Source organism: Mastigoproctus giganteus, chromosome 3, assembly GCF_048544385.1.
Source record: "Mastigoproctus giganteus isolate SK-2022 chromosome 3, ASM4854438v1, whole genome shotgun sequence".
NCBI lineage: Eukaryota > Metazoa > Arthropoda > Arachnida > Uropygi > Thelyphonidae > Mastigoproctus > Mastigoproctus giganteus.
Genome location: NC_143577.1, coordinates 76014086 through 76041062, shown reverse-complemented (window position 1 = coordinate 76041062; position 26977 = coordinate 76014086). Strand labels below are relative to the sequence as shown.

At 38.8% G+C, this 26977-nt stretch overlaps 1 protein-coding gene across 2 annotated transcripts in view; it reads right to left on the bottom strand.

Annotated features, from left to right (window-relative positions):
• The window catches only part of LOC150088092 (CXXC motif containing zinc binding protein), a 209712-nt gene that overhangs the window by 171800 nt on the left and 10935 nt on the right, over positions 1-26977 (bottom strand). For both annotated transcript variants that reach the window (XM_090369335.1, XM_090369334.1), the window contains exon 2: positions 10568-10651. In XM_090369335.1, coding sequence (XP_090225461.1) covers positions 10568-10651 — 84 coding nt within the window. The remainder of the gene's footprint in view (positions 1-10567; positions 10652-26977) is intronic.

Below are 26977 nucleotides of genomic sequence, written 5' to 3'. Positions count from 1 at the left end.
TGTGTGATACTATGATACTATACTCAGGGAGGTGGAGAACAAAAAAGACCCGGGGGTAATAGTGCAGTCAGATATTAAGTTCTCTGAGCAGTGCAGACGAGCTGCCAGAGCAGGTCATGGAGTTTTGTCAATGATACACAGGAATTTTGCTAGCAGAGACAAGGAGGTGATTATCCCTTTGTATAAGGCAATGGTGAGGCAACACCTTGAGTACTGTGTACAGGTCTGGAGGAATCATTTTAGGAAGGATGTAGAGTTACTAGAAGGGGTACAAAGAGGAGCAACAATATTGGTGAGAGGAACAAAGGAGTGCTCTTAGCAAGAGAGGCTTATGTTCTGCAAGTTGCAGCACCTGGAGACTAGGCACCTACGATGTGATCTGATTGAGTGTATAAGGCCTTCAATAGTTTGAGCAGGATCAATGTTGATGGGATACTTCCGCTTGGTCAGATTAAGAACCTGATGGGGCACAGATTCAACTTGAGGAAAGACAGTTGTAGAATAGATGTGCGAAAATTTGCCTTTAGCCAGCTGGTAGTTGATTGTTGGAGCAGACTTCCATCTATTGTTGTGGAAGTTAGCATTAGTAGAGGCATATGATGCAAGAAAGCAAGCTTATTCAGCATCAGCCAAAAAAAAAAAAAAAAAAAAAAAAATGCAACCACTACTCCCATTTCACCTCTCTGTTCGTTCGAAATACCTGTCCAGCTGAGCCTTAAATTTGTTTAGGCTATCAACTTCAGCAACAAGTGATGGAAGTCTATTCCATAACCAACTGCCCGCTGGCTAAATGCAAATTTCCGCACATCCGTCCTTCCTCAATTTGAATTTATGCCCTCTCAGGTGATTATTCTGAGCAAGAGGAAGAATCCCATCGGCATTGAGCATGCTCAAGCCATTCAAAGCCTTATACACCTCTATCAGATCACCTCGCCGATGCCTAGTCTCCAGACTGTAATTTGCAAAACTTAAGCCTTTCTTCGTAAAAGCAACCCTTTGTTCCATTCACTAATCTTGTTGCCCTTCTCTGTACTTGTTCCAGCAGCTCTACATCCTTCTTGAAATGAGGCCTCCAGACCTGTATACAGTACTCAAGGTGTGGCCTGACCAATGCCTTATACAAGGGAATAATCACATCCCTTTCCCTGCTAGAAAAATTCCTGTATATCATTGACAAGAGACCATGAGCTACTCTTGCAGCTCGTCTGCACTGCTCAGAGAACTTCATATCTGCCTGCACAATTACCCCAGGTCCTTTTCATTCTCTACCACTGTCAGTGTAGTACCACAGATTTGATACATTGATCTGGGGTTACTGTTTCCCATATGTAGTACAGCAAACCCCCGCTATTCGCGGTATCTGTATTCGCGGTTTCGCGATCGCCGATTTAATATAAAATGAAACCTAAAAAAATGTGAATTTTAAAGCGCCGTGAATATTTTCCGCCATAAAAAAACATGGGCGTGGCTAAAATTATCTTTCCCGGTGAAAACAGCGCTCAGTGGGTGGGGGGAGAGGGGTGACAAAATCGCGAGCGTGAATGTTTCTCGCTAATCCTTGTTCAATATGTGTTATGCGCTTGTTATGGAAGGTTTCGTCGTTTGCTTTTAATTTATATGCTTAGAAATTGAATAAATTTATCAATTTATAAATTGATATGCTTAAAAAAGTGATAAATCTACCGTTTTGCAGTGTAAAACAGACTTTTTCGAGTGTGTTAACGGAAGAAAGTGACTTAATTGTGGACAAGTTCTTTCTAACCCCTACAAAAATATGACTACGAATAACAAGAGAAATGTGAAAATATCAAAGAAGGTGATGACATTAGCGAATAAAATTGAGTTATTAGATAAAATTTCTAATGGTGAAAGTGTCTTCTCAGTGGCAAAACATTATAAAATCAATGAGTCAACGGTACGATCAATCAAAAAATCGGAAGAAAAAATCCGCCGTAGTGTCCGTGAAAACCCGCTAATTGCTTCAAAAATTTGCTCTGTAACTTGTGATGTTAAATTAGAAAAAATGGAAAAAGCTTTAAATCTGTGGATAGAAGACCGAACTCAAAATAAAATTCCGTTAAATTCACTCATCATTCGTGAAAACACAAAACTCCTTATCAACGCTTTAGCGAAACTGGTGATAGCACTGGCGGGATAGGTTTTTTAGCTAGCAAAGACGCTGGTTTGAAAGATTTGTTTGAAATTTCTAATAAATATTACATTTAATATTAAATTGTTTCTTATTTTCATTTCGATGCCATATGCTTGCATTTCACTAGGTACTGTCTATGTACATAGTCATATTATGAAGGTACATATAATACATACATAGACAAAATTTTAGACTAGTTTTTCTTATATATTTCATACTTTGGAATGGAACCCCTTTATTACTATGGGAGCCATAACTCAGTATTCGCGTTTTCGGTATTCGCGGCATTTCTCAGGAACGTAACCCCCGCGAATAGCGGGGGTTTACTGTACTTTACATTTGTCAATGTTAAACTTCATTTTTCACCTCTCAGCCCATCTGCTCAACCTTTCCAGATCCTGTTGCAGCAGCACAGCATCAGTAGTGTCCTTAACAACCCTGCCAACCTTTGTATCGTCTGCAAACTTGGACATTAAGCTTGATATACCATCATCAATATCATTTATAAATACAGAAAACAACAATGGACCCAACACTGAACCCTGAGGAACTCCACTAATAACATTAGTCCATGTTGAGCAGTGTCCATTGATTACCACTCTCTGTCCTCTGCCACTCAACCATCCATTTATCCATAGCAGCAATTTGCCTCCAATGTCACACTGCTCCAATTTGTGCAGCAGTCTTCCATGCGCAACAGTATCAAAAGCCTTTCTAAGATCCAAATATATAATATCAAAGTTATTCCCTGCATCCAGTTCTTTTGTGACTGCATCATAGTATCCAATCAAGTTGGTCAGACAAGACCGGCCCTTAACAAAACCATGTTGATAGCTTAAATAAATTTAAGGCTGAACTAGACAAACATTTTGGAGCCACGATGGCCTTGTTCCAACTTTGCCGACTTTCTGAATAGCTGATCGAGGTTCGATTCCAGCTGCAACCCTTATGGGAATTTTCTCAGGGGCATTCAGCATTGAGTTTAGTGGTCTCAAACCGTGGTCGTGAGGTTTTTCACCGGAACTGACTCTGGTTTTCCCCTCACAACAAACAAGCCACCCTTTGTGATGAGGGTTACACAAAAATTTGAGAGGGCAAGTGAAGCAAGTAGACTAAATTCTGCAACGTTTTCACTGCAGACTTTACTCTTCATGGAATGGGATTAGTGGGGCAGCCATGCCGCCATCATAAGGCGGGTTGCAGGCAGTCTATTTAATTTAAGTGAGAGAAGACAGAGGGTGGTAATCAATGGGTACTGCTCTAGTCGGACTAATGTTATTAGTGGTCAACTAATAACATTAATCCACCTAGACTAATAAGATTAGTCCAACAACAATGGGCCCAACACCAAACCCTGAGGTGTCCCTCAATTTTTGGTGTTGGACCCATTGTTTTGTATATTTATCAATGATATTGAAGAAGGTATATCAAGCTTAATGTTAAAGTTTGCAAATGATACAAAGGTTGGCAGGGTTGTTAATAACAGTAATGACAGTATACTGCTGCAACAGGATTTGGAAAAGTTGGGTAGACTGGCTGAGAAGTGGCGACTGAAGTGACAACTAACTGTGACAAATGCAAACTACTGCATATGGGCAGCAGTAACCCCAGAGAAATGTACCAACTATATGGTGTTACACTCAGGGTAGTGGAGAATAAAAGAGACCTGGGGGTAATTGTGCAGTCAGATATGAAGATTTCTGAGCAGTGCAGACAGGCTGCCAGAGTAGGTCATAGGGTCTTGTCAATGATATACAGGAATTTTGCAAGCAGGGATAAGGAGGTGATTATCCCCTTGTATAAGGCAATAGTCAGGACACACCTTGAGTAATGCGTACAGGTCTGGAAGCCTCATTTTAGGAAGAATGTAGAGTTGCTAGAATGAGTACAGAGAAGAGCAACAAAGGAGTGCTCTTATGAAGAAAGGCTTAAGTTCTGCAAACTGCAGCTTCTGGAGACTAGGCACCTCTGAGGCAATCTGATTGAGGTATATAAGGCTTTGAATGGATTGAGCAGGCTCAATGCTGAGGAGATTTTCTTCCTCTTGCTCAGATTACAAATCTGATGTGGCACAGATTCAAACTAAGGAAAGACAGTTGTTGAATAGATGTTTGGAGGTTTGCCTTTAGTCAGCGTGTAGACGATTGTTCGAACAAACTTCCATCTATTGTTGTTGAAGCTGATAGCTTAAATAAATTCAAGGCAGAACTAGACAAACATTTGGAATGAATGGATCAGTGAAATGGGAAGGTTTTTTTTTTTTTTTTTTGGCTGATGCTGTATAAGTTTGCTTTCTTGCATCATATGCCTCAACTAATGCTAATACTAATGTGCAATAATATCAAAAGCTTTCCTGAAATCTAAGTATATGATGTTAAAATTATTTTTGCATCCAGTTCCTTTGCGACCACATCATAGTATACAATCAAATTAGTCGGACAAGATTTCCTCTTAACAAACCCATTCTGTGTCTCAATTATTACTGCGGACTTATCTTAGATGATCCTGAAATGCTTCTTTAACCAGTGACTCCATTATTTTCCCTGGAACAGAAGCTAAAGAAACAGGTCTGTAATTACTCGCATCACCCTTTGATCCACCTTTGTGAATTGGAGATACAATTTCACATTCAGTCAGTGAAGACTTCCCCTGAGTCCATACATGTCTTCATAATTATGGCTAAGTTTTGCTTACTTACTTTGCCGCTTCCTTTAACATAAGTGTACCCAATCCCTACTTCTACAGGAATGGGATTCACTTAAATAGAAAGGGTGCAAGAATATTTGTTGATGCTATCGAGGCAGTTTTAGGAGGGTTGGAAAACTGCTAGCTTGCAGGGATACACAGACTAAAAGGTTAAAAGTGGCTGCAGGCAGAGGCAAAAGCTTTTTTTGCACTGCTTCTATTAGAATAAGTAGCAGCCTGATAAGCACGGTAATGGAGATTTCCAGGACTGCTGGGAGTCATAGTGGAACAAGTAAATACATGGGTTGTGTTAGGGTAACTAAGAGTAGGAACAAGTGCATGTATACTTGCATGTACACCAATGCTAGGAGTATGGTTAATAAATTTTGAGCTTGAAGTGCTAGTCAAGACATCAAAGGCAGATATTGTTGGGATATCAGAGACATGCTGTTGCACAGATATAGGCAGTGCAGAGTTGGAATTTGGGTAGTAAAATTGGTACAGGACGGATAGATAAGGCAGAAAGGGAGGAGGGGTTACGCTGTTAGTTAAGAAACACAAAATCTAAGGAAGTATATCCAATTGATGTTGGTGGACAATGCAGTGTTGAGTCTGTTGAAATAAGCACTGGGAAAGGAAAAATGAGAATAGGTACATGTTATAGGCCTAATGAATCTGATGAGTATAATGAGCAATTCTGAAGAGAAATAGTGGGCCAGTAAATCAGAATGTCTTATAATGGGGGATTTTAACTTTCCAGATATTGACTAGAACTTGTGGGTTAGTCACTCGCACACTAGCAAGACTTTTGTGGATTTATTGGATGACTGTTTTCTACAGCAACATGTTCGAGAGGCAACCAGAGGGAGTAATACCCTTGATCTGATTATCAGCATTGGTTATTCATGCATTAAGAATTTTCTGATAAAGGAACCACTGGGTGACAGTGATTACAATGTACTGATATGGGAATTATTTAAAGATGTAACTACCATCGAGGCTAAAGTGAAGGGCTTTTGCTTTCGTAAAAGTGACTACAGAGACAGAGGTCTCAGACAGTTTTTCAATTCTGTACAGTGGGATCAAGTGATGATGTTACCAACATTGAATTCTAAATCAGAAGCCTTCAGAGACTTAATTCTGGAGGCTACTAGACTTTTCGTTCCAACTAAGAAATACTGTTCAATGTTTAGGCCTAAATGGATGTCAGATAAATTAATGAGGCTTGTGGCACAGAAGAAGAATGTATGGGATGCATATAAAGTATCAGTGACACAGAAGCCTATGGCAGGTATAAACTAGTCTGTGATCAAGTCACAAAGGAGGTTAGGCAGCAAAGGCAGATTATGAGAAATCTTTGGCAAAGGATGCAAAGAAAAACAGCAAAGTGTTCTTTACTTATGTAAACTCAAGAAGGAAGGAGATGAATCAGATTGGTCCACTTGATATCAATGGTTCAACTGTTGATGATCCTGCTCAGGTAGCTAACAAACTAAATGAATATTTTGCATTGACATTCACACATAGGAGTTATTCACGGAGGGAAATGCCAGAGGTGTATTCAACTATAGCAGTAAGCTAGATAATCTTGTAATAACTGAGAGTAAAGTGGAGGAGAAATTGTTGAAGATAAACACAAGAAAGGCACCTGGGGGTGGATGGAATCTTATATTAAAGGAGGCAGCAAAGGAAGTAAGCAAACCCTTAGCCATAACTATGAGAGCTTCCCTGGACTCAGGGGAGGTACCCATGGACTGGAGATGTGCAAATGTGACCCCAATCCACAGAGGAGGATCAAAGGGAGATACAGGTAATTACAGACCTGTTAGTTTAACTTCTGTTGCAGGAAAATTAATGGAGGCACTGGTTAAAGAAGCATTGCAGGATCATCTAGACAAGACTTCAGTTATAGCTCGGACACAGCATGGGTTTGTTAAGGGGAAGTCTTGTCTGACTAATTTGATTGGATACTATGATGTAGTCACAAAGGAATTGGATGCAAAGAATAACTTTGATATCATATATTTGGATCTTAGAAAAGCCTTTGCTACTGTTGTACATGGAAGACTGCTGCACAAATTGAAGCATTGTGTGGCACTGGAGGCAAGTTGCTGCTATGGATAAAGGGATATTTGAGCGGAGAAGACAGAGTGGTAATCAATGGACACTGCTCTTCGTGGACTAACATTGTTAGTGGAGTCCCTCAGGGTTCAATGTTGGGTCCATCGTTGTTTTCTGTATTTATAAATGGTACTGATGGTGGTATATCAGGCTTAATGTCGAAATTTGCAGATGATACGAAGGTTGGGAGGGTTGTTAATGACACCAATGACAGTACACTGCTGCAACAGGATCTAGAAAAGTTGAGCAGATGGGCTGAGAGGTGGCAAATGAAGTTTAACATTAAAAAATCTAAAGTACTACAAATGGGAAGCAGTAACCCCAGAGTAACTTATCAACTCTGTGGCACCACACTGACAATGGTAGAGAATGAAAAGGCCCTGGGGGTAATTGTGCAGGCAGATATGAAGTTCTCTGAGCAGTGCAGACAGTTGCAAGAGTAGCTCACGGTGTCTTGTCAATGATATACAGGAATTTTTCTAGCAGGGATAAGGAGGTGATTATCCTCTTGTATAAGGCAATGGTCAGGACACACCTTGAGTAATGTATACAGGTCTGGAGGCCTCATTTTAAGAAGGATGTAGAGCTGTTGGAACGAGTACAGAGAAGGGCAACAAGATTAGTGAATGGAACAAAGGGTTGCTCTTACGAAGAAAGGCTTAAGTTTTGCAAATTGCACCACCTGGAGAGTAGGCATCTGCGAGATGATCTGATTGAGGTGTATAAAGCCTTGAATGGGTTGAGCAAGCTGAGCAATGGGATTCTTCCTCTTGCTCAGATTAAGAACCTGAGGGGGCACAGATTCAAATTGAGGAAAGACAGTTGTAGAATAGAGGTGCGGAAATTTGCGTTTAGCTAGTGGGTAGTTGATCGGTGGAAGTTGATAGTCTAAATAAATTTAAGGCTGAGCTGGATAGGCATTTGTAACGAATGTAGGGGCGAAGTGGAAGGTTTTTTTTTTTTTTTGGCTGATGCTGCATAAGCTTGCTTTCTTGCATAGTATGCCTCTATTAATGCTAATCCTCGTTCCCAATCCCTTTTGAAGGTAATCTGTTAGTATTACACCATGATGATCCCAAAAAACTGACAGCAGCATCTTGCCAACACTTGGTTACACTATTGCTTTTTTATGGGTGTGGTGATTCTACATGCTTCCATTGTTTTGACATTCATTTAGTTTCGGGATCATAGTGTGGATACAAATTTCATTCATGGAGACAAGTTTTTGAAAAAAACTCCTCCTGTTTTCCTGAAAAATTGACAATATTTGAATAGCATTAGTAGAGGCATACATTGCAATAAAGCAAGCTTATGCAGCATCACTCATTCATGTGCGCATTGTACTCGTTCCGTCTTCTGGTAAGGGGTCAAAAGTCTAGGAATCCATCTAGCAGGCACATTACGATACGCAACTGTTGATGGATGATGTTCTCCACAGACCCTACAATAATTTGGTACTCTACAGCTAGTTCTTTGATGCTAATACATAGATGTGACAGGATTAATGCCTCAATCTCTGCAACACTCTCTTCTTTACAGCAGCTGCTGGCAATCCTGGGATTTCTTCATCATGCACTGAGGTTCTTCCAAATTGGAATTGTTTATACCAATGTGCAATAACACTGTAACCTGTGGGCAATCTTCTCCATAAGTAGATTATATACCACAATGGTATATAATCCACTCCTTATCCCTGCTGAAAAATTCCTGTATATCTTGACAAACCCCATTAGTTATTTGACTTCATATCTGACTGCACAAATACCCCACATCTTTTTCATTTTCCACTAACTTGGTTGTATAAACAGCTGGTATATCTAGGATTACTGCTACCCATATGCAGTACAAGAGAGGGAGAGAGAGAGAGAGAGAGAGAGAGAGAGAGAGAGAGAGAGAGAATTATCATCAGTGGACTCTGCTCTTCTTCTTGGACTAATGTCATTAATGGAGTCTCCTGGGTTGACTACTTGCCCCATTGCATTGCTGTTTTCTATATTTATTAGTGATATTGATGAAGGTATGTCAGGTTTATTGTCTAAGTTTGCAGATGATACAAAGGTTAGCAGGATTGTTAATGATAGTGTTACTGCAACACAATATATAAAATTTAGGCAGATGGGCTGAGAAATAACAATTGGAGTTCGACTTGCTATTTCTCAGCCCATCTGCCTAAATTTTATATATTGTGTTGCAGTAACACTATCATTAACAATCCTGCTAACCTTTGTATCATCTGCAAACTTAGACAATAAACCTGACATACCTTCATCAATATCACTAATAAATATAGAAAACAGCAATGCAATGGGGCAAGCAGTCAACCCAGGAGATTCCATTAATGACATTAGTCCAAGAAGAAGAGCAGAGTCCACTGATGATAATTCTCTCTCTCTCTCTCTCTCTCTCTCTCTCTCTCTCTCTCTCTCTCTCCCCCCCCTCTCTCTCTCTCTCTCTCTCTCTCTCTCTCTCTCTCTCTCATGTGTAACGGTATCAAAAGCTTTCTTTTTTGATCCAAGTATATGATATAAAAATTATTTTTTTGCATCCAGTTCCTTTGTTACTGCATCATAGTATCAATCAAATTGGTCAGACAAGATTGTCCCCCCCCTTAACAAATCCATGATGTGGCTATAGTATAACTGCACTCCTGTCTAGATGGTCCTGCATTACTTCTTTAATCAGTGACTTCATTATTTTCCCTGGAACAGAAGTTAAGCTAACAGGTCTATAATTACTTAGTCAACCTTTGACTCCCCTCCCCTTTGTGAATTAGGGATACATTTCACATTTTTCCAGACTACAAAGGAACTTTCCATAAATCAAAGATGCTCTCATAATTACGGATAAGGGTTTGCTTACTACCTTTGCTGCTTCCCTTATTATAATTTTACAGATTAGTATTAGCAATGGCCATATGGTGCAAGGAACCCTAAGGCTTATACTGCACCAGCAAAAAAAAAAAAAAAAAAAAAAAGTAAAATAAAATGAATAATACAAGAAAAGGAAATAAACAACCAATGCATTTCCCTCCTCCCATATGTAACTATCCAGCTGACCTTTGAATTTCCTCAAACTGTGAGCCTCAGCCACCTATGTAGGTAACTTATTCCAGTAATTTATAACTTGCCAGCAAAAATAAAACTTCCTGCAATCCAGTCTAAACATCTCCCCCCCATAACTTGAATTTATGGCCCCTAATGGCAGAATAACTGCTAACTGTAACCCCTAACTGCTTTTAGAATCATTTAAAACTGTCAAAATTTTGTCCTGTTTTTTTTTTTTTTTTTTTTTGCCTCTTAGAGCCTTAAACCCATCCAATCCTTATAAGGTGCCTTTTTTATGTTTGGTTTGAACAATTTCTGTTCCACTTTCTTTTCAGTTACCACAAAATCATTTAACTCCCTGTCAGAGTTCGATGAACTTTCACCATCTCCTTCCCTAAAGAATTCCTGATTCCACAGGATCATCAACAGTTAAACCATTGATTACAGAATTTAAAAAATCTGTTTTTCCCAGACCTATATTTTCACTAACTTATAAAATATAATCAGCATATTTACAATACCATAAAAAAAAAAAGGGAAAAAAACTGACTGAGATAAATATTACCTTTAAATACCAACGAAAGTCCTCGCATCCTGGCCTCAAATTTGTCACATTTTCCAAATTAGCTCTTATCTGAAGACCAAGCTTCTATAATTAGGGGAAAAAAAAAAAAAAGTTAAAATTTCATTAGTGTAACACTATGATGTATCACACAACTGAGCACTGATTCAATGATAAATTTTTTGATCTCTATGGCTTTGGAACAGAATGAGGAGTCCTCTTACTCACATTATAAGTAATCTACAATTATCGAATTCTCACATTACAAGATTACATGGCTTTAAGAACACTTATAATAGTATTAAAACAAACCTTTGTCCTCTTTAGAATGTTCTATCTTTAAACTAGTCCTTGAGTTGCCACAGGAGCCCCTCGAAAATAATGTTCCTACCTTAGCCATTAATCAACAATTAACACATGAAATTTTTTCTACCTTTCTAAATACACTCAAACTTTTACTGCAGTTGTTTCTGAAGTGATTTTCTTATATAAATTGGGCACAAGAACCTGCTGGGTGCCCCACCACTGTTTTTGCAACTACATGTATTAACTGTTCATACATATTAACTTGTACCCGATTTTACTTGAAGAATGTGTCATTGAAAGTATATGGGCTCAGTACTCAGAAGGCACCTCCATAGCCAGGTGGGCAGAAGCAGCAGTGCGTAGTACACACTTCTTGATTAGACCGGGATTCGAGCCCATGACCACCAAATACGGAGAATGCAGAAAGGTCAGGGAATGACTACCGCATATCCCCGGAGCAATATGGCCTTAGTTGCTAATGCTCCTAAAAACCAAACAACAACAGTACTCAGACCAGGGTTTTGGCTCTGACTAGAGTCTCGTCAGCAAGCAAGTAGGCATTGTGAACATCTGAAAAACTCAGTGACAAGGTGTACCCAGAGCATACAACATGTGGGATGGTGCATTCAGTGATGTACACTTATGTTCATGGCAAAAGCCTCACACTACAAAAACTAACCAAACTCATACAACTTTCCATGTCTTTCATAACTTGAGGCTTTTGCCCTGAATTTAACTCAACTAAATTAATATTCTTTCCATCTGCATACATTATTTCATTAGATTATTCTATAGTGAAAATTTTATTTATCACATTAGAACTTTTCTTCTCTTGTAACGTGTCAACTACTCAAATTACTTTTACATGACTGATAACCTGAATATTCACATCCATTTCCATTGTGGCACAACCTATTACATTAATTTTTTATTTCATTTAGTAGCACCAAGTAAACAAGTCAAACTACATAATTGAAAAATTCCAGGCAGAACTAGTGAAGCAAGCAACAGGGAAAAAATTATACAGATTAGAAATAAATCAGAAACTGGAATTATTTAAATTTGTAACTATGAATTGATATGTAATTTTAAATAATTTTGTAGGAATATAGGCTAGTACTGACTTCACAGAAGATTCCTTCTGTATGGACTCAATGATCACTACATATTTTGTCAAAAATATTGGATGATTTCAGTCACCAAACTCATACAAGGTTTGTTCTAAAAGTTAAGCAAATGGTCGTATAAATCTTACATAGTAGTATATAAAATATTGTGACCGGGAGCCTATATCATCTTTTGAGCATGCATACACACCAAATTTTAACTTGTTAAAGCCTACTAACCTGGCAACAACTGCTACACTAGTGTTGCACACAACTATTTGTGTGCAACACTAGAAAATCACTGTTTTTTTATTTGTCACATTTACTGAAATGTAATAATTTTAACAGTGTACAAGCATTAAATTTTGTTGCAAAAATGTAATGGAAAGTCAGTCTAATGGGAAAAAATGTTACAATTTATTGAGATGATACTATGACAAAAAGAAACCAAGTTAAATGGTTTAAAAAGATTCAAATATGAAATTTTTGAAATATCTGAAAGCTTCAAATATCTATCTACTGTCAGAGAAATGGGAAACATATTGTGCAAAAAGGATAGCTGTAGGGCAGATATCATCCTTTAAAGGCACAAAGGGTGATAATGTTGTACACATTGCACAAATGATATTAAGAGTAGGAGACCAGCAGAATTACTTAACAAGTACAAGACAATGCTGAAATAAAAGCCGTGAATTAGGGTTGAATTTGAAAGTGTCTGCAATTCTGCCCAGACATGATAGGAGGGAGTATATGATGAGAGCCTTGTTGATCAATTCGGCCCTGGAAAGATTGTTCAAGGCTCAAGGGGTAGAATTTTTTTCAGCCTGTCTGCACTGATGAGATACACTTAAATAGAAAGGGTGCAAGAATATTTGCTGATGCTATCGAGGCAGTGTTAGGTGGGTCGGAAAACTGCTAGCTTGGGGGGGGAATACATGAACTAATAGATTAATAGTAGCCACTGGCAGAGGTAAAAGTGATTCTTGCACTACTTCTATTGAAATGCAATTGAGCAGCAGCCTGGAAAACAAAGCAATGGGAATTTCCAGGACTGCTGGGAGTCGTAATGGAACAAGTAAATACATGGGCTGTGTTAGGGTAACTAAGAGTAGAAACATAAAATCTAAGTGCATCCAATTGATGTGGGTGGACAATGCAATGTTGAGTCTGTTTGGTGTGACATAAGCACTGAGAAAGGAAAAAATGAGTGAGTGAGTGAGTGAGTGAGTGATGGGGGTTTAATGGCGCACAAGCTGCTGGGGCTATAGTGCGCCTATTCATAGGAAAATGATAAAAATCAAATTTCAAATATAATCAATTTATGGTTTATTAGAGTGATGTTTTAGAATTTATGATACATTCCAATTTTTTTCAAAAAGGAGAAGAATTCATTGATGTTTGCATCGTCACCAATAATATGTTTTAATGTCTTCAGTTCCGGAAGATTTTTTAGGGAAAGGACGATGGATATTCTGTCCTGATCATAGTGAGGACAGTCAACAAGAATGTGTTTGACTGCTAAGTGCGAGGAGCAGTGTGGACATTGAGGAGGATCCTCTCCTATAAGTAGCTGAAGGTGAGTCAGATATGTGTGTCCTATCCGTGCGCGTGTAAACACTACTTCTTCTCTTTGTACTGTTTTGGTGCTAAAGCGCCAAAGCTGTGGATCCTGTTTCAACTGATAAAGTTTATTACTGGTTTGGGTGTGCCATAACTCTTTCCACATTGCAAGACATGTTGTTTGTATGATATGATTATAATCACAGATTGGAATAGGAGCAAGCGTTAAATCATAAGTTGATGGATTTTTGGCCGTTTTGTCAGCCAGTTCATTCCCTTTTATCCCCGAATGGGCTGGGATCCAGCAAAAGGTCACTGATTGATGATGTTTCTCAATTTAGTAGTAGTAGTGGCATGTGATGCAAGAAAGCAAATGTATGAGCTTATGCAGCATCAGCCAAAAAAAAAAAATCACACCATTCCCTCCAAATGCCTGTCCAGTTCCTCCTTAAATTTATTCAACCTATCAACTTCCACAACGACAGATGGAAGTTTGTTCCAGCAATTAACCACCCGCTGGCTAAAGGAAAATTTCCGCACATCTATTCTACATCTGTCCTTTCTTAATTTGAATTTATGCCTCCTTAGGTTCGTAATCTGAACAAGTGGAAGGATCCCATCAGAATTCAGCATGCTCAACCCATTCAAGGCCTTATATACCTCAATCAGATCACCGCGCAGGTGCCTAGTCTCCAGCCACTGCAATTTGCAGAACTTAAGCCTCTCTTGATAAGAGGATCCCTTCATTCCCCTCACCAACCTTGTTGCCCTTCTCTGTACATGCTCAAGTAAATCTACATCCTTCCTAAAATGAGGCCTCCAGACCTGTACACAGTACTCAAGCCGTGGCCTGACCATTGCCTTATACAGAGGGATAATCACCTCCTTTTCCCTGCTAGCAAAATTCCTATATATCATTGACAAAACCCCATGACCTGCCCTGGCAGCCTGTCTGCATTGCTCAGAAAACTTCATATCTGCCTGCACAATTACTCCTAGGTCTTTTTCATTTTCTACCACCTTAAGTGTAGTACCACACAGTTGGTACGTTTCTCTGGGGTTACTTCTACCCATATGTAGTACTTTGCATTTGTCAAGGTTAAACTTCAGTTGCCACTTCTTAGCCCATCTGCCCAAATTATCTAGATCCTGTTGCAGTAGCACGCTGCCATTACTGTCATTAACAACCCTGCCAACCTTTGTATCATCTGCAAACTTCGACATTAAGCCTGATATACCTTCATCAATATCATTGATAAATATACAAAACAACAGTGGACCTAACACCGAACCCTGTGGGACTCCACTAATAACATTAGTCCAAGAAGAGCAGCACCCATTGATTACCACCCTCTGTCTTCTAGCACTTAACCATCCTTTTATCCATTGTAGCAACTTACTCTTAATACCATTCTGCTCCAATTTGTACAATAGCCTTCCATGTGCAACAGTGTCAAAAGCTTTCCTGAAATCCAAATATATGATATCAAAATTATTTTTTGCATCCAGTTCCTTTGTAACCACATCATAATATCCTATCAAATTTGTCAGACAAGACTTTCCCTTAACAAACCCATTCTGTGTCTGAATTATTGCTGCAGTCTTGTCTAGATGATCCTGCAATGCATCTTTAACCAGTGACTCCATTATTTTACCCGGAACAGAAGTTAAACTAACTGGTCTGTATTTACTCGTGTCACCCTTCGATCCCCCTTTGTGAATTGGGGATACATTTGCACATCTCCATCCGTGGGAACCTCCTCTGAGTCCAAGGATGCTCTCATAATTATGGCTAAGGGTTTGCTTAGTTGCTTTGCCGCCTCCTTTAATATAACTGGATAGATCCCATCCACCCCAGATGCTTTTCTTACGTTTAACTTCAACAATTTCTCTTCCACTTTGCTCTCAGTTATTACAAAATCATTAAGTATCTTGCTACAATTTGATAACCTTCTGCCATTTTCAAACCTTAATAATTCCTCACGTGTGAATGTAGATGCAAAATACTCATTCAGTTTGTTTGCTATCTGAGCAGGATCATCAACAGTCGAACCATCGATGTCAAGTGGACCAATCAGATTCATCCCCTTCCTTTTAGAGTTTATATAAGTAAAGAAATCCTTGCTGTTTTTCTTAGCATCTTTTGCCAAGGATTTCTCGTAATCTGCCTTCGCCTGCCGAACCTCCTTTGTGACCTGATTACAGATTAACTTATATCTGCCATAGGCTTCCGAGTCGCTTGATAATTTATATGCATCCCATGCATTTTTCTTCTCTGTTACGAGTCTCATTAGTTCATTTGACAACTATTTAGGCCTAAACCTTGAACAATATTTCTTAATAGGTATGAACCTTTTAGTAGCTTCCATGATTAATTCCTTGAATGCTTCCCACTTAGAATTTACTCTTGGTAACATCATCAGTTGATCCCACTGTACAGAATTTAAAAATTGTCGGAGACCACTGTACTCGCCTTTACGGAAGCAAAAACTCTTTCCTTTACCCCTGATGGTAATTAAATCTTTAAGTAAATCCCACGTCAGTACACTGTGATCACTGCCACCTAGTGGTTCTTTTATCTGCAAATTCCTAATACATGAATGATCACTACTGATAACCATATCAAGAGTTTTACTTTCTCTGGTTGCCTCTCGAACATGCTGCTGCAGAAAACAATCATCCAATAAATCCACAAAAGTCTGAGTAGTGTGTGAGTGCCCAACCCACAAGTTCCAGTCAATATCTGGGAAGTTAAAATTCACCATTATAAGACATTCCGATTTACTAGCCCACTCTATTTCTCTGTACAATTGTTCATTGTACTCATTCAAGTCATTAGGCCTATAACACACTCCTACTCTTATTTTTGCTTTCGCAGTGCTTATGTCAACACCAAACTGACTCAACAGTGCACTGTTCATCTATATCAACTGGATGCACTTCTTTTGATTTTATGTTTTTCTTTATTAACAGCATAACACCTGCTCCCTTCCTATCCTGTCTATCCTTTCTGTACACATTGTACTCCCCAAATTCCAGTTCGGCATTCCTTATATCTGTGTGACACCACGTCTCTGCTATCCCAACAATATCTGCCTTTGATGTCTTGACCAACACTTCAAATTCATCAAATTTATTTACTATACTTCTAGCATTGGTATACATGCAAGTATACATGCACCTATTCTTATTCTTAATTACTCTTACACATCCCATATACCCACCTGTTTCACGATGACTGCCATCTGTCATTTTCAATAAGAAGCTTCTGATTTGGTTTAATATAGGATGAACCTTGTAAGAAAAGTTTTGTATTGCTGTAATTGAGCTTAGAGAGTCAGCTTACAACATATTTTAGAGATGGGTAGAGATTCAGGTTTTCTAAAGCTAACTTTATTGCATGAAGTTCTGCAGAGAAGCTGCTACACTCAGGCGGGAGGGAAGCAGAAATGATTTTAGAGGGAAATACTGCTGCTGCTCCAACGGCTGAGTGTGATTTGGAGCCATCAGTATATATTGGCAATAAATTAGCATATTTCTGAATATGGCTTGCATGGAGTTGTTTCACGTTGAGTGACGGTAGAAGATTCTTTCCCCATTTTTGAAGATAAGTATCACAAGTTAATTGTGGAGGAGGTGTCCAAGGTGGGTGAAAGCATTTCACTACGTCTAGCCTGTTGACATTAGAAATATTCCAACTCTGTGTTATTTAAATTAGGCGTAAGCCTGTCGGTCTTATTTTACTGGGTTTATTTCTATAAAGGTTTTGCAGTGGTGGATTAAAGAGATATGGCCCAATAGGATGCTGACAGCAGCTTTGTATTCGGGCTGCATACTTAAGAAGTAGTGTTTTCCTGCGGAGACAAAGAGGGGGCTCATGTGCTTCAATATATAAACTATGGGTAGGGGGATGTCCTGAATGCGCCAAGGGCAATCCGCAGTGCACTATGCTGTATAGGGTCCAACCAACGTAGTGTACTCTTTCGGGCAGAATCGTAGATTGGAGCACCATAATCCAAACGGGATCTGATCAATGCTCTATATAGCAGAAGCAAAGATGTACGGTCTGCTCCCCAAGACATTGCAGATAAAGCTCTGAGTATGTTCAGTTTTTTGAGGCAGGAAGTACGCAGCGATTTAATATTAGTAAATTAATAAGAGGAGTTTACCTCAATATAGTACGTGGAACACTTCCGTAAGATACCCTCCAGAAATTAAAACGGAAAAAACGAAAAAATCGACAACTTACCGGTACATTAAAGTAAAATATAAATAATTAAAGTAAAATATAAATAATTAAATACTCAATTTAACACAATTCAAAATCAATTCAAAACAATTAAAATTCAAAGTAACGCAATTAAAAGAATCTAACGAAAATATTCAAAACGATTTGTGGCTTTTGTTGAGCAGCGATTTAATGTGCTCAAAGAAATTTAATTTTCTGTCAAGGATTAATCCCAAGAATCTGATATTGTTGGTCACTGGAACGGTAAAATTTGACATCTGAAGTTCAGGATCTGTATGCATTTTTCATTGATTACAAAAGTGGACTGCAACAGTTTTCTGCTGAGATAGACGATAGCCATTGAGTCCTGCCCACCTTTGCACCTTATTCAAGGATAACTGCAGTTGCCATTCAATGGATCTCATATTCTGGAAATGGCAAGAAATGGAGAGATCATCCGCATAAAGATAGGTCTCAACTGTATTTGGAAGTTATTTTGTTATAGAATCAATTTTAAGGGCGAAGAGGGTTGCACTCAATACAGAACCTTGTGGCACTCCTTCTTCCTGTAAAAATGTCATAGAAAGCGAGTTGTGGTATCGAACTTGGAACGAACGATTCTGGAGAAAGTTTCTGATGAATATAGGAAGGTTGCCTCGTAGACAAGGGCATGGAGGTCACTGAGAATGCCATGACGCCAGGTAGTGTCAAATGCCTTCTCTGTCTATGGAAACCAAAATGAGATGTTCATTTTTTACGAAGGCATTGCAAATTGCAGACTCTGCCTTAATCATGTGATCTAAGGAGGACCTGTTCTTACAAAAGCCATGCTGATTATTACTCATTAGGTGTTGTGTTTCGATGGTCCAAACAAGTCGATTATGAATAATTTTTTCAAGTAATTTACAGAGGCAACTGGAGAGGGAAATTGGTCGGTAATTGTATGGCCTTGTAGGGTCTTTTCCAGGTTTCAAAAAGGCAAGAACTGTGGCATGATGCCAAGAGCTGGGATAAATGTTTTCCATAAATATTCTGTTATAGTAGACCAGTAGTATTTGTAAATTTGTCACCAAGGTTTTGTAACATGATATAAGATATTTCATCTGGCCCAGCGGCACCATTGTGTGTCGTTTTCATGGCATGTAGAAGTTCGTGATATTGAAGAGGCTGGTTATATGGAAAGAAAACTGAGGTTCGAAAGTTTATGGCTCGTTCTTCGCTCTTGGTCTTTATTTTCTTAAAATCTGCAGAATAAGTTGAGGCCGCTGAAACTTTAGCAAATGTTTTGCCCAAACATTTGCTATGTCCTCAGGAGCGGAGAGTTTCTGCCCATTCCATGAAAGAATTGGTGAAGGGGTTGTAGGGAATTTTCCAGAAATCTGTCTGATTTTCTTCCATATTAACCTGGAGTTAGTGTGTCTGTTTACGGTAGATGCAAAACTAATCCAAGAATTCTTCTTGGCTTGCCTTTGAATGAGACGTGCTTTCGCTCTTAGCTTCTTGTAATTGATAAGATTAGCCGTGGTTGGTGATCTACGAAATAAATTCCATGCTTTATTTTTTAACTTCTTTGCTTTTGTGCAGTCTTCATTCCACCAATAGTTAAGGTGCCGTCGGGAACAAGGATTCAACAATGGAATTGAACACTTAGCTGCCGATAGTAGGTGTGAAGTGATATAATCTGTGGCTTCATCTATCGACTGTGAACGTATATATTGCTCATCCAGGGTGACAAAGGATTGAAATTTGAACCAGTTGGCTTGAGAGAACTTCCATTTCCTGCAGGGTTTGACTAATGGTGGTTGTGCAGTTAGCAGATCACAAATAATCGGAAAATGATCACTGCCCAAGGGGTCATCTAAAACAGACCATTCTATGATTGGAAACAGAATCGGGGAACATATTGATAGATCAATTGCAGAAGTTTGTCCAGTTGGTAATTGTATGTGAGTGGGTGCACCAGTATTAAGAACAGTAAGGTTTTGCTTGTCTAGAAAAGTTTCAATCAGGCAGCCATGTTTATCTACTTTTGTTGATCCCCATAAGGGATGGTGGCTATTGAATCACCCAACAGACAGACAGGGGGTGGTAATTGCATTAGCAGGTTTTCAAGATCTTGGTAAGAGAAGGTAAGACTTGGTGGGAGATAGACTGATGCTAGTGTTAACGCAATCTGGGTTATCAAACGTACGGCAACAACTTCAATATCAGTTTGCAAAACAATTTGTTTGGTTGGGATCTTTGAGCTGATGAAGATGGCCACACCTCCACGGGCAGCATTTGAAGTATTACGATCTTGTCGATATATGTCATAGTTCTTTATGTTAGTGGAAATTTGTGGAGTTAGATAGGTTTCCTGTAGACAGAAACCAACTGGAGAATAGCGGTGAATTAGGACTTGAATATCATTAAGGTTGCTACGAAATCCTCTGCAATTCCATTGTAGAATATAAGGCATTACTGGTGTTTAGTAGAAGAAGCTGTATCTGACTGTTTTTTTAATGTGGCTGGCTTGTGACGTTCAGGCTTTGGTTTGTCTTTTTTGGAGAAGAATGGTCGACCAGTGTCCATTTCTTCTTCCGCATGTATTTCTAAGATAGGTTCTTGTCTAGATGAGTCGAATGTATCCATAGATGTTTCTTTGATATTCTTTTTTATTTGTGAGCTCCGATTATTCGACGTAGAAGCAATCACTGTGGGAGGAGAAGGAGATGTTGCTGGTACTGTAATTGCAGTATTATTTGCCTGGTTCAACTGCTTAGGGGTATTGGACTGTTGCTGGGAGAGAACAGCCCGAGCCCAGTCAGATATTGAAGTGTTTGAAGGTACTGTAACATCGGTTTGGGTGCCCACTGATTGATACTTTTGCGCAATACTGGCGTATGTGTGCTTAGTCATACTGGGAGCAATTACTTTCCTTGCTTCTTGAAAACTTACTTTATTTTCAATCTTGTATGTCACAATTTTCTTTTCAGTTTTCCATTTTTCGCATGACCTGGAATAAGCAGGATGGCTGTCTTTACAGTTGGGGTAGGCCATTTCTGTTGCTGAGCAATCACTTTGAGTGTGTTCAGAGGACCCACAATTGGGGCAAACTTGATTTCCTCTGCATGTCGTTTGAGAGTGGCCATACTTTTAGCACTTAAAACATCTCAATGGATTAGGAATGTAGGGCCTAATGCAAAAAAGTAGATAGCCTGCTTTTATCGATGTTGGTAGATTTGGCGTATTGAATGTGAGAATAATGTTCCTTGTAGGTGTAAGTGTATTGTCTTTTTTAGTCATAATCCTTTTGACTGCAATGACATTTTGATCTTGAAGTTCTTGCATTATCTCCTCCTCCGTGACATTCAAAAGATCCCAGCTGGATATAACCCCTTTGGATGTATTTAGGGTTGCATGGGGAGAAACCTTTACTGGAATTCCAGCAAAGTTGGCGAGGTTTAGTAGTTTCTGCAAATGTCCATGGTTTATTGTCTCCACTAGTAGGTCGCCTGATTGCACTCTCTTGACTGTCTTAGGTGATCCTGCTAGACTTTCCAGGTGTTTTTGGATAACAAACGGAGAGAGCTTACTGAGAGGCTGATCTCCAAGAGAGTGCATTATTAGAAATGCAGGACAATTTGTCGCTGAGGAAGTGGTTTTCAACCTCTTGGGTCGCGACATGTTATGGTCAATGTCTATCTCTGTCCGAGAGCTTGTCGGCTCTAGAGGTGGAAACGTATTTTGGTCCATGCTTGCTCCTTTTGGCCCTTGGCAGATTAGCTTTTCTGCCAAGATTTCCGGCCCCGCCACAGGGAGGCAGGAGCAGTGCCCAGTGTGACCAAGCGTAGAGTAGTAAGTGTTAGTAAAGGAAATATGAAAAATAAAGAAAGGTAGCTTTTCTTCCTTGTTCTGTACAAGTACTTTTTGTAACAGTAGCTGATATTAAAAAATAAATTTCTTAAGGAGAGGAACTTAATATAACTTTAAATCGCTTTTAGATAATCACTTTTTAAGCGCAGAGAAAACGCTCGATCACATTCGCTTGGCACCCGGGGCCAGGAAAAAATGAAAGTAAGTGTGTGTTATAGCCCTAATGAATCTGATGAGTATAATAAGAAGCTGTACAGGGGAATAGAGGGGGCCAGTAAATCAGAGAGTGTTATAATGGGGGATTTTAATTTCCCAGATATTGACTGGAATTTGTGGGTTGTTCACTCACACACTAGCAAGGCTTTTGTGGATTTATTGGATGATTGTTTTCTAAATCCACATTTTCAGGAGGCAACTAGAGGGAGTAATACTCTTGATCTGATTATCAGTAGTGATTCTTCATGCATCAAGAATCTGCAGAAAAAGGAACCACAAGGTGGCAGTGACCACAGTGTGCTGAAGTGGGATTTACTCAAAGAAGTAACTACCATCAAGGGTAATGGGAAGGGTTTTTGCTTTTGTAAAGGTGACTACAGTGGTCTGAGACAGTATTTAAATTCTATACAGTGGAACCAACTGATGATGTTACCAACAGCAAATTCTAAATGAGAAGCATTCAAAGAATTAATCTTGGAATGCTACTAGGCTTTTCATACCAACAAAGAAATATTGTTCAAGATTTAGGCCTAAATGGATGTCAGATGAACTAATTAGACATGACAGAGAAGAAAAATGCATGGGATACGTATAAATTAACATGTGACACAGAAGCCTATGATAGATATAAGCTGGTCTTTTGTAAGCCTCCTTTTGTAACCAAGTTACAAAAGGAGGTTAGGCAGGTGCAGGGAGATTACGAGAAATCTTTGGCAAAGGATGTAAAGAAAAACAGCAAAGAGTTCTTTGCTTATGTAAACTACAGAAGGAAGGGAATGAATCAGATTGGTCCACTTGATATCAATGGTTAAACTGTTGATGATCCTGATAAGGTTGCTAATAAACTAAATGAATATTTTTCATCGACATTCACACGTGAGGAGTTATTCAGGGAGGGGAATGCCAGAGGTGTATTCAACTCTGGCAGTAAGCTAGATAATCTTGTAATAACTGAGAGTTAAGTGGAGGAGAAATTGTTGAAGATAAAAACAAGAAAGACACCTGGGGTGGTTGGAATCTATCCAGTTATATTAAAGGAGGCAGCAAAGGAAGTAAGCAACCCTTAGCCAGAATTATGAGAGTTTCCCTGGACTCAGGGAAGGTACCCATGGACCTGAGATGTGCAAATGTGACCCCAAGCCACAAAGGAGGATCAAAGGGAGACACAGGTAATTACAGACCTTGTAGTTTAACTTCTGTTCCAGGGAAAGTAATGTAGGCAGTGGTTAAAGAAGCATTGCAGAATCATCTAGACAAGACTTCAGTTATAGCTTGGATACAGCATGGTTTTGTTAAGGGGAAGTCTTGTCTTACTAATTTGATTGGATACTATGATGTAGTCACAAAGGAACTGGATGCAAAGAATAACTTTGATATCATATATTTGGATCTTGGAAAAGTATTTGATACTGTTGCACTTGGAAGACTGCTGCACAAATATAGGGATAAAGGGATGGTTGAGTGGGAGAAGACAGAGAGTGGTAATCAATGGACACTGCTCTTTGTGGACTAATGTTATTAGTGGAGTCCTTCAGGGTTCAGTGTTGGGTCCATTGTTGTTTTCTGTATTTATAAATGATATTGATAATGGTAAATCAGGCTTAATGTCCAAGTTTGCAGATGATATGAAGGTTGGCAGGGTTGTTAATGACACTAATAACAGTACACTGCTGCAACAGGATCTAGAAAGGTTGAGCAGATGGGCTGAGAGGTGGCAAATGAAGTTTAACATACAAATGAAAAGTACTACATATGGGAAGCAGTAATAGCCGAGTAACGTATCAACTCTGTGGTACCGCACTGACAGTGGTAGAGAATGAAAAGGACCTAGGGGTAATTGTGCAGGCAGATATGAAGTTTTCTGAGCAGTGCAGACAGTCTGCAAGAGTAGCTCACGGTGTCTTGTCAATGATATACAAGAATTTTTCTAGCAGGGATAAGGAGGTGATTATCTCCTTGTGTAAGGCAATAGTCAGGCCACACGTTGAGTACTGTATACAGGTCTGGAGGCCTCATTTTAAGAAGGATGGAGAGCTGTTGGAACAAGTACAGAGAAGGGCAACAAGATTAGTGAATGGAACAAAGGGTTGCTCTTACGAAGAAAGGCTTAAGTTTTGCAAATTACAGGGTCTGGAGAATAAGCAGATGCAAGGTGATCTGATTGAAGTGTATAAAGCCTTGAATGGTTTGAGAGCATGCACAATGCAGATGGGATTCTTCCTCTTGCTCAGAATGATCGCCTGAGAGGGCATAAATTCAAATTGAGGAAAGATAGCGTAGATAAATGTGCAGAAGTTTGCCTTTAGCCAGCGGGTGGTTGATTGTTGGAACAAACTTCCAGCTGTTGTTGTAGAAGTTGATAGCTTAAATAGATTAAAGGCAGAACTTGACAAATATTTGGAGCGAGTGGATGGGTGAAATAAGGATTTTTTTTTTGGCTGATGCTATATAAGCTTGCTTTCTTGCATCATGTGCCTTTGCTAATGCTAATATGAAATCTTTTGTGTGAAAATGAAGAAAGATGCAATTTTCCAATAACATTCTAAAATGATCAGAACATCAATGAAGTCTTCACCACCACTCAAGAAATTGCTGGGGAAATGTCTCTTTCATTTTGTTCAGTTCAAAATATTTTGACTGAGGACTTTTTTTTTTTTTTTTATGAAAACCCCAAACACAAGAGGTGTTAGAACCTATAGTACTTAGTACCATGCTTGGGTTGGAGGTTGAGAAGACAAAAGAAGATATTTGTTGACATTAGACTTGAACTTCTGCAAACTGTGATTTTCAGGAAATACATATGAAGGTAGGTTATTCCAGAAAACGGAAGTTGAACGAATAAACGAAGAAGATGTAAAGTTGGTTCTGTGAGTTTGAAGTCGGACAGTAAATGGATGTTGGCTGGTGGCAGCACGTATTCAGACTGTTTCGAAAAAGAGAGTGTGAATTACAGAAGTCAATTCAGAAGAACATTGCCCGTGGAAGTATCTGTAGAAGAGGCATGCAGCAGAGACAGTACGTCTATGAGACAGTGAGTGGACAGACTCTGTTAGAGAAGAGTCATTAATTAACCTAACTGCCCTCTTCTGAATGGAATCTAGAAGCCTGAGAGAGGTTTTGGGGACACCGCCCCAGATATAGGAACAATATTCCATGGTAGGGCAGATTTGCGATTTGTACAGAGTGAACAGCTGTTTGGAAGAAAAGTAATGCCGAGAGAGAGAAAGAGAAAACCAAGTTTTTTAGATGCAGAGAAAGCAATATTTGTAATGTGCTTGTGCCAGGAGAGATTAGAAGTCAGAGTAATCCCCAAAAGAGATATATCAACTTGCCTAGAAATTGGAGTTTCACCAAAGATAAGCATAGTAACAGAAGAATCCTTTTTGCGAGATATAAGACAAGATTGAGTTTTAGAAGGATTGAAATCAACTAAGTTGTCTTTGACCCACTGGAGAATTACCTGGAGATCGGCATTTAAGGAATTGGTATCGGATATTCGAGAAGTTGAAGCCGATTAGGATTTCCAGTATTTGGGCATGGGGTTCAGCAAGTTCCAAGTTTCTTTTAATACATTCAAGATCAAAGAGCATCAAGCCCTCATTCCGCCTGAGATGTTCAAGCAAGTGTACTGGATCCTGCATTTTAAACAAATATTATAACAGGTGGTGAAATAAATGTTTGTTTGGATTTCATAAATCAATTTGATTTATGAAAGTTGAAATCCAAACAAACATTATTATTATTAGTCCTATGATGCAAGGAAGCCTGAGGCTTATGATACACCAGCCAAAAAAATTTCCAGAGTTACCCTGAGAGAGAGAGAGAGAGAGAGAGAGAGAGAGAGAGAGAGAGAGAGGAATCATCAAGAAAGAGAAGGATGATGATATCCAGCTCAGGACCCTGGGTTTGCCAAGCCCAAACACACCAGATGTGAGCCCATGGGGTTACCGAAATGCATATTTGGAAGAAGACTTCCAAAAATGATTTTATCAGTAGAAAAATAGAACAAATGAGTGAACAATTGTTGCAGAAAAAAGGTTATATTAAAGAATATTAACAATGTCAAGATTTATCAATGAATAAAATTAATATTTTGCAACACTCAGATGGCTGAACGTTTTGATAAAAAAAAAAAAAAAAAAAAACACACAGTAAAATCGATATAAAGGGGATCTAAGACTTTGTCATAACTTCAGGAGGCGATTCCTGAGGTCATTCAGGAATGAATCATTTGGTTTATAAAATATTTCATTTACAGGAATTTATTTTCTTTCATTCTGAAATGCAAATATTGTAATAAAAAAAAGCCTGCCACAGTCTTTATAACTATTTGGCTTTTTTGTTTGAAGGGCAGTGTGATACTGGACAAGTACCAATGCAGGGTTTATTCAATTTCAGGTTACTTGTTTCTCTCCCCCCACTAGTTCAACAAGCATCTTATATTTGTTTTTGAAAGGTTGTTTTCACATAGTAAAAATAACACAAAACCTGATATGCTCTCTAGATGGTCGCCAAACTGCAGGTAGCAGGATATATAATTTCAAATTTCGTGCTACAAAGCATGCCAAATTTAATTTCAAACCTGAATATGGAAATAACTAATAGTACTGAACATACATAACATTTTTTTTCTTAAATTTTACAATATTTATATACATAATATGCAGAAATATATGGGTATGTTTGAAATTTTGCGCACTGAACCCATCAGCAGAGGCAAAAAGGATTGTTCTTCTTCGATGTGCATGGGGTCACTTTGACCCCATATGCATGCATTTGAAAAACCAGCTAAAAATATTTCAAAACTGTTCACTTTTTGATGCTATCTTTATTTTCAATGTTTTCTGAATATATCTGTGAAAAGTCAAGCTCAATATTGAGAATCATTCCTCTGGCTCCGATTACACACGAGGGAGCATAAATTCAAACTGAGGAAGGAGGTTGCAGAATAGATGTGTGGAAGTTTGTCTTCAGCTAATGATGGCTGATGGCCAAAACAAACTTAAATCTGTTGTTCTGGAAGTGGGTAGTTTAAATAATTCAAAGAAGAATTATTAGACAAATTATAAGATGGCTAGACAGGTGATGTAGGAATTTTTTTTTTTTGGCTGATACTTTAAAAGCTTGCTTCCTTGCATCATT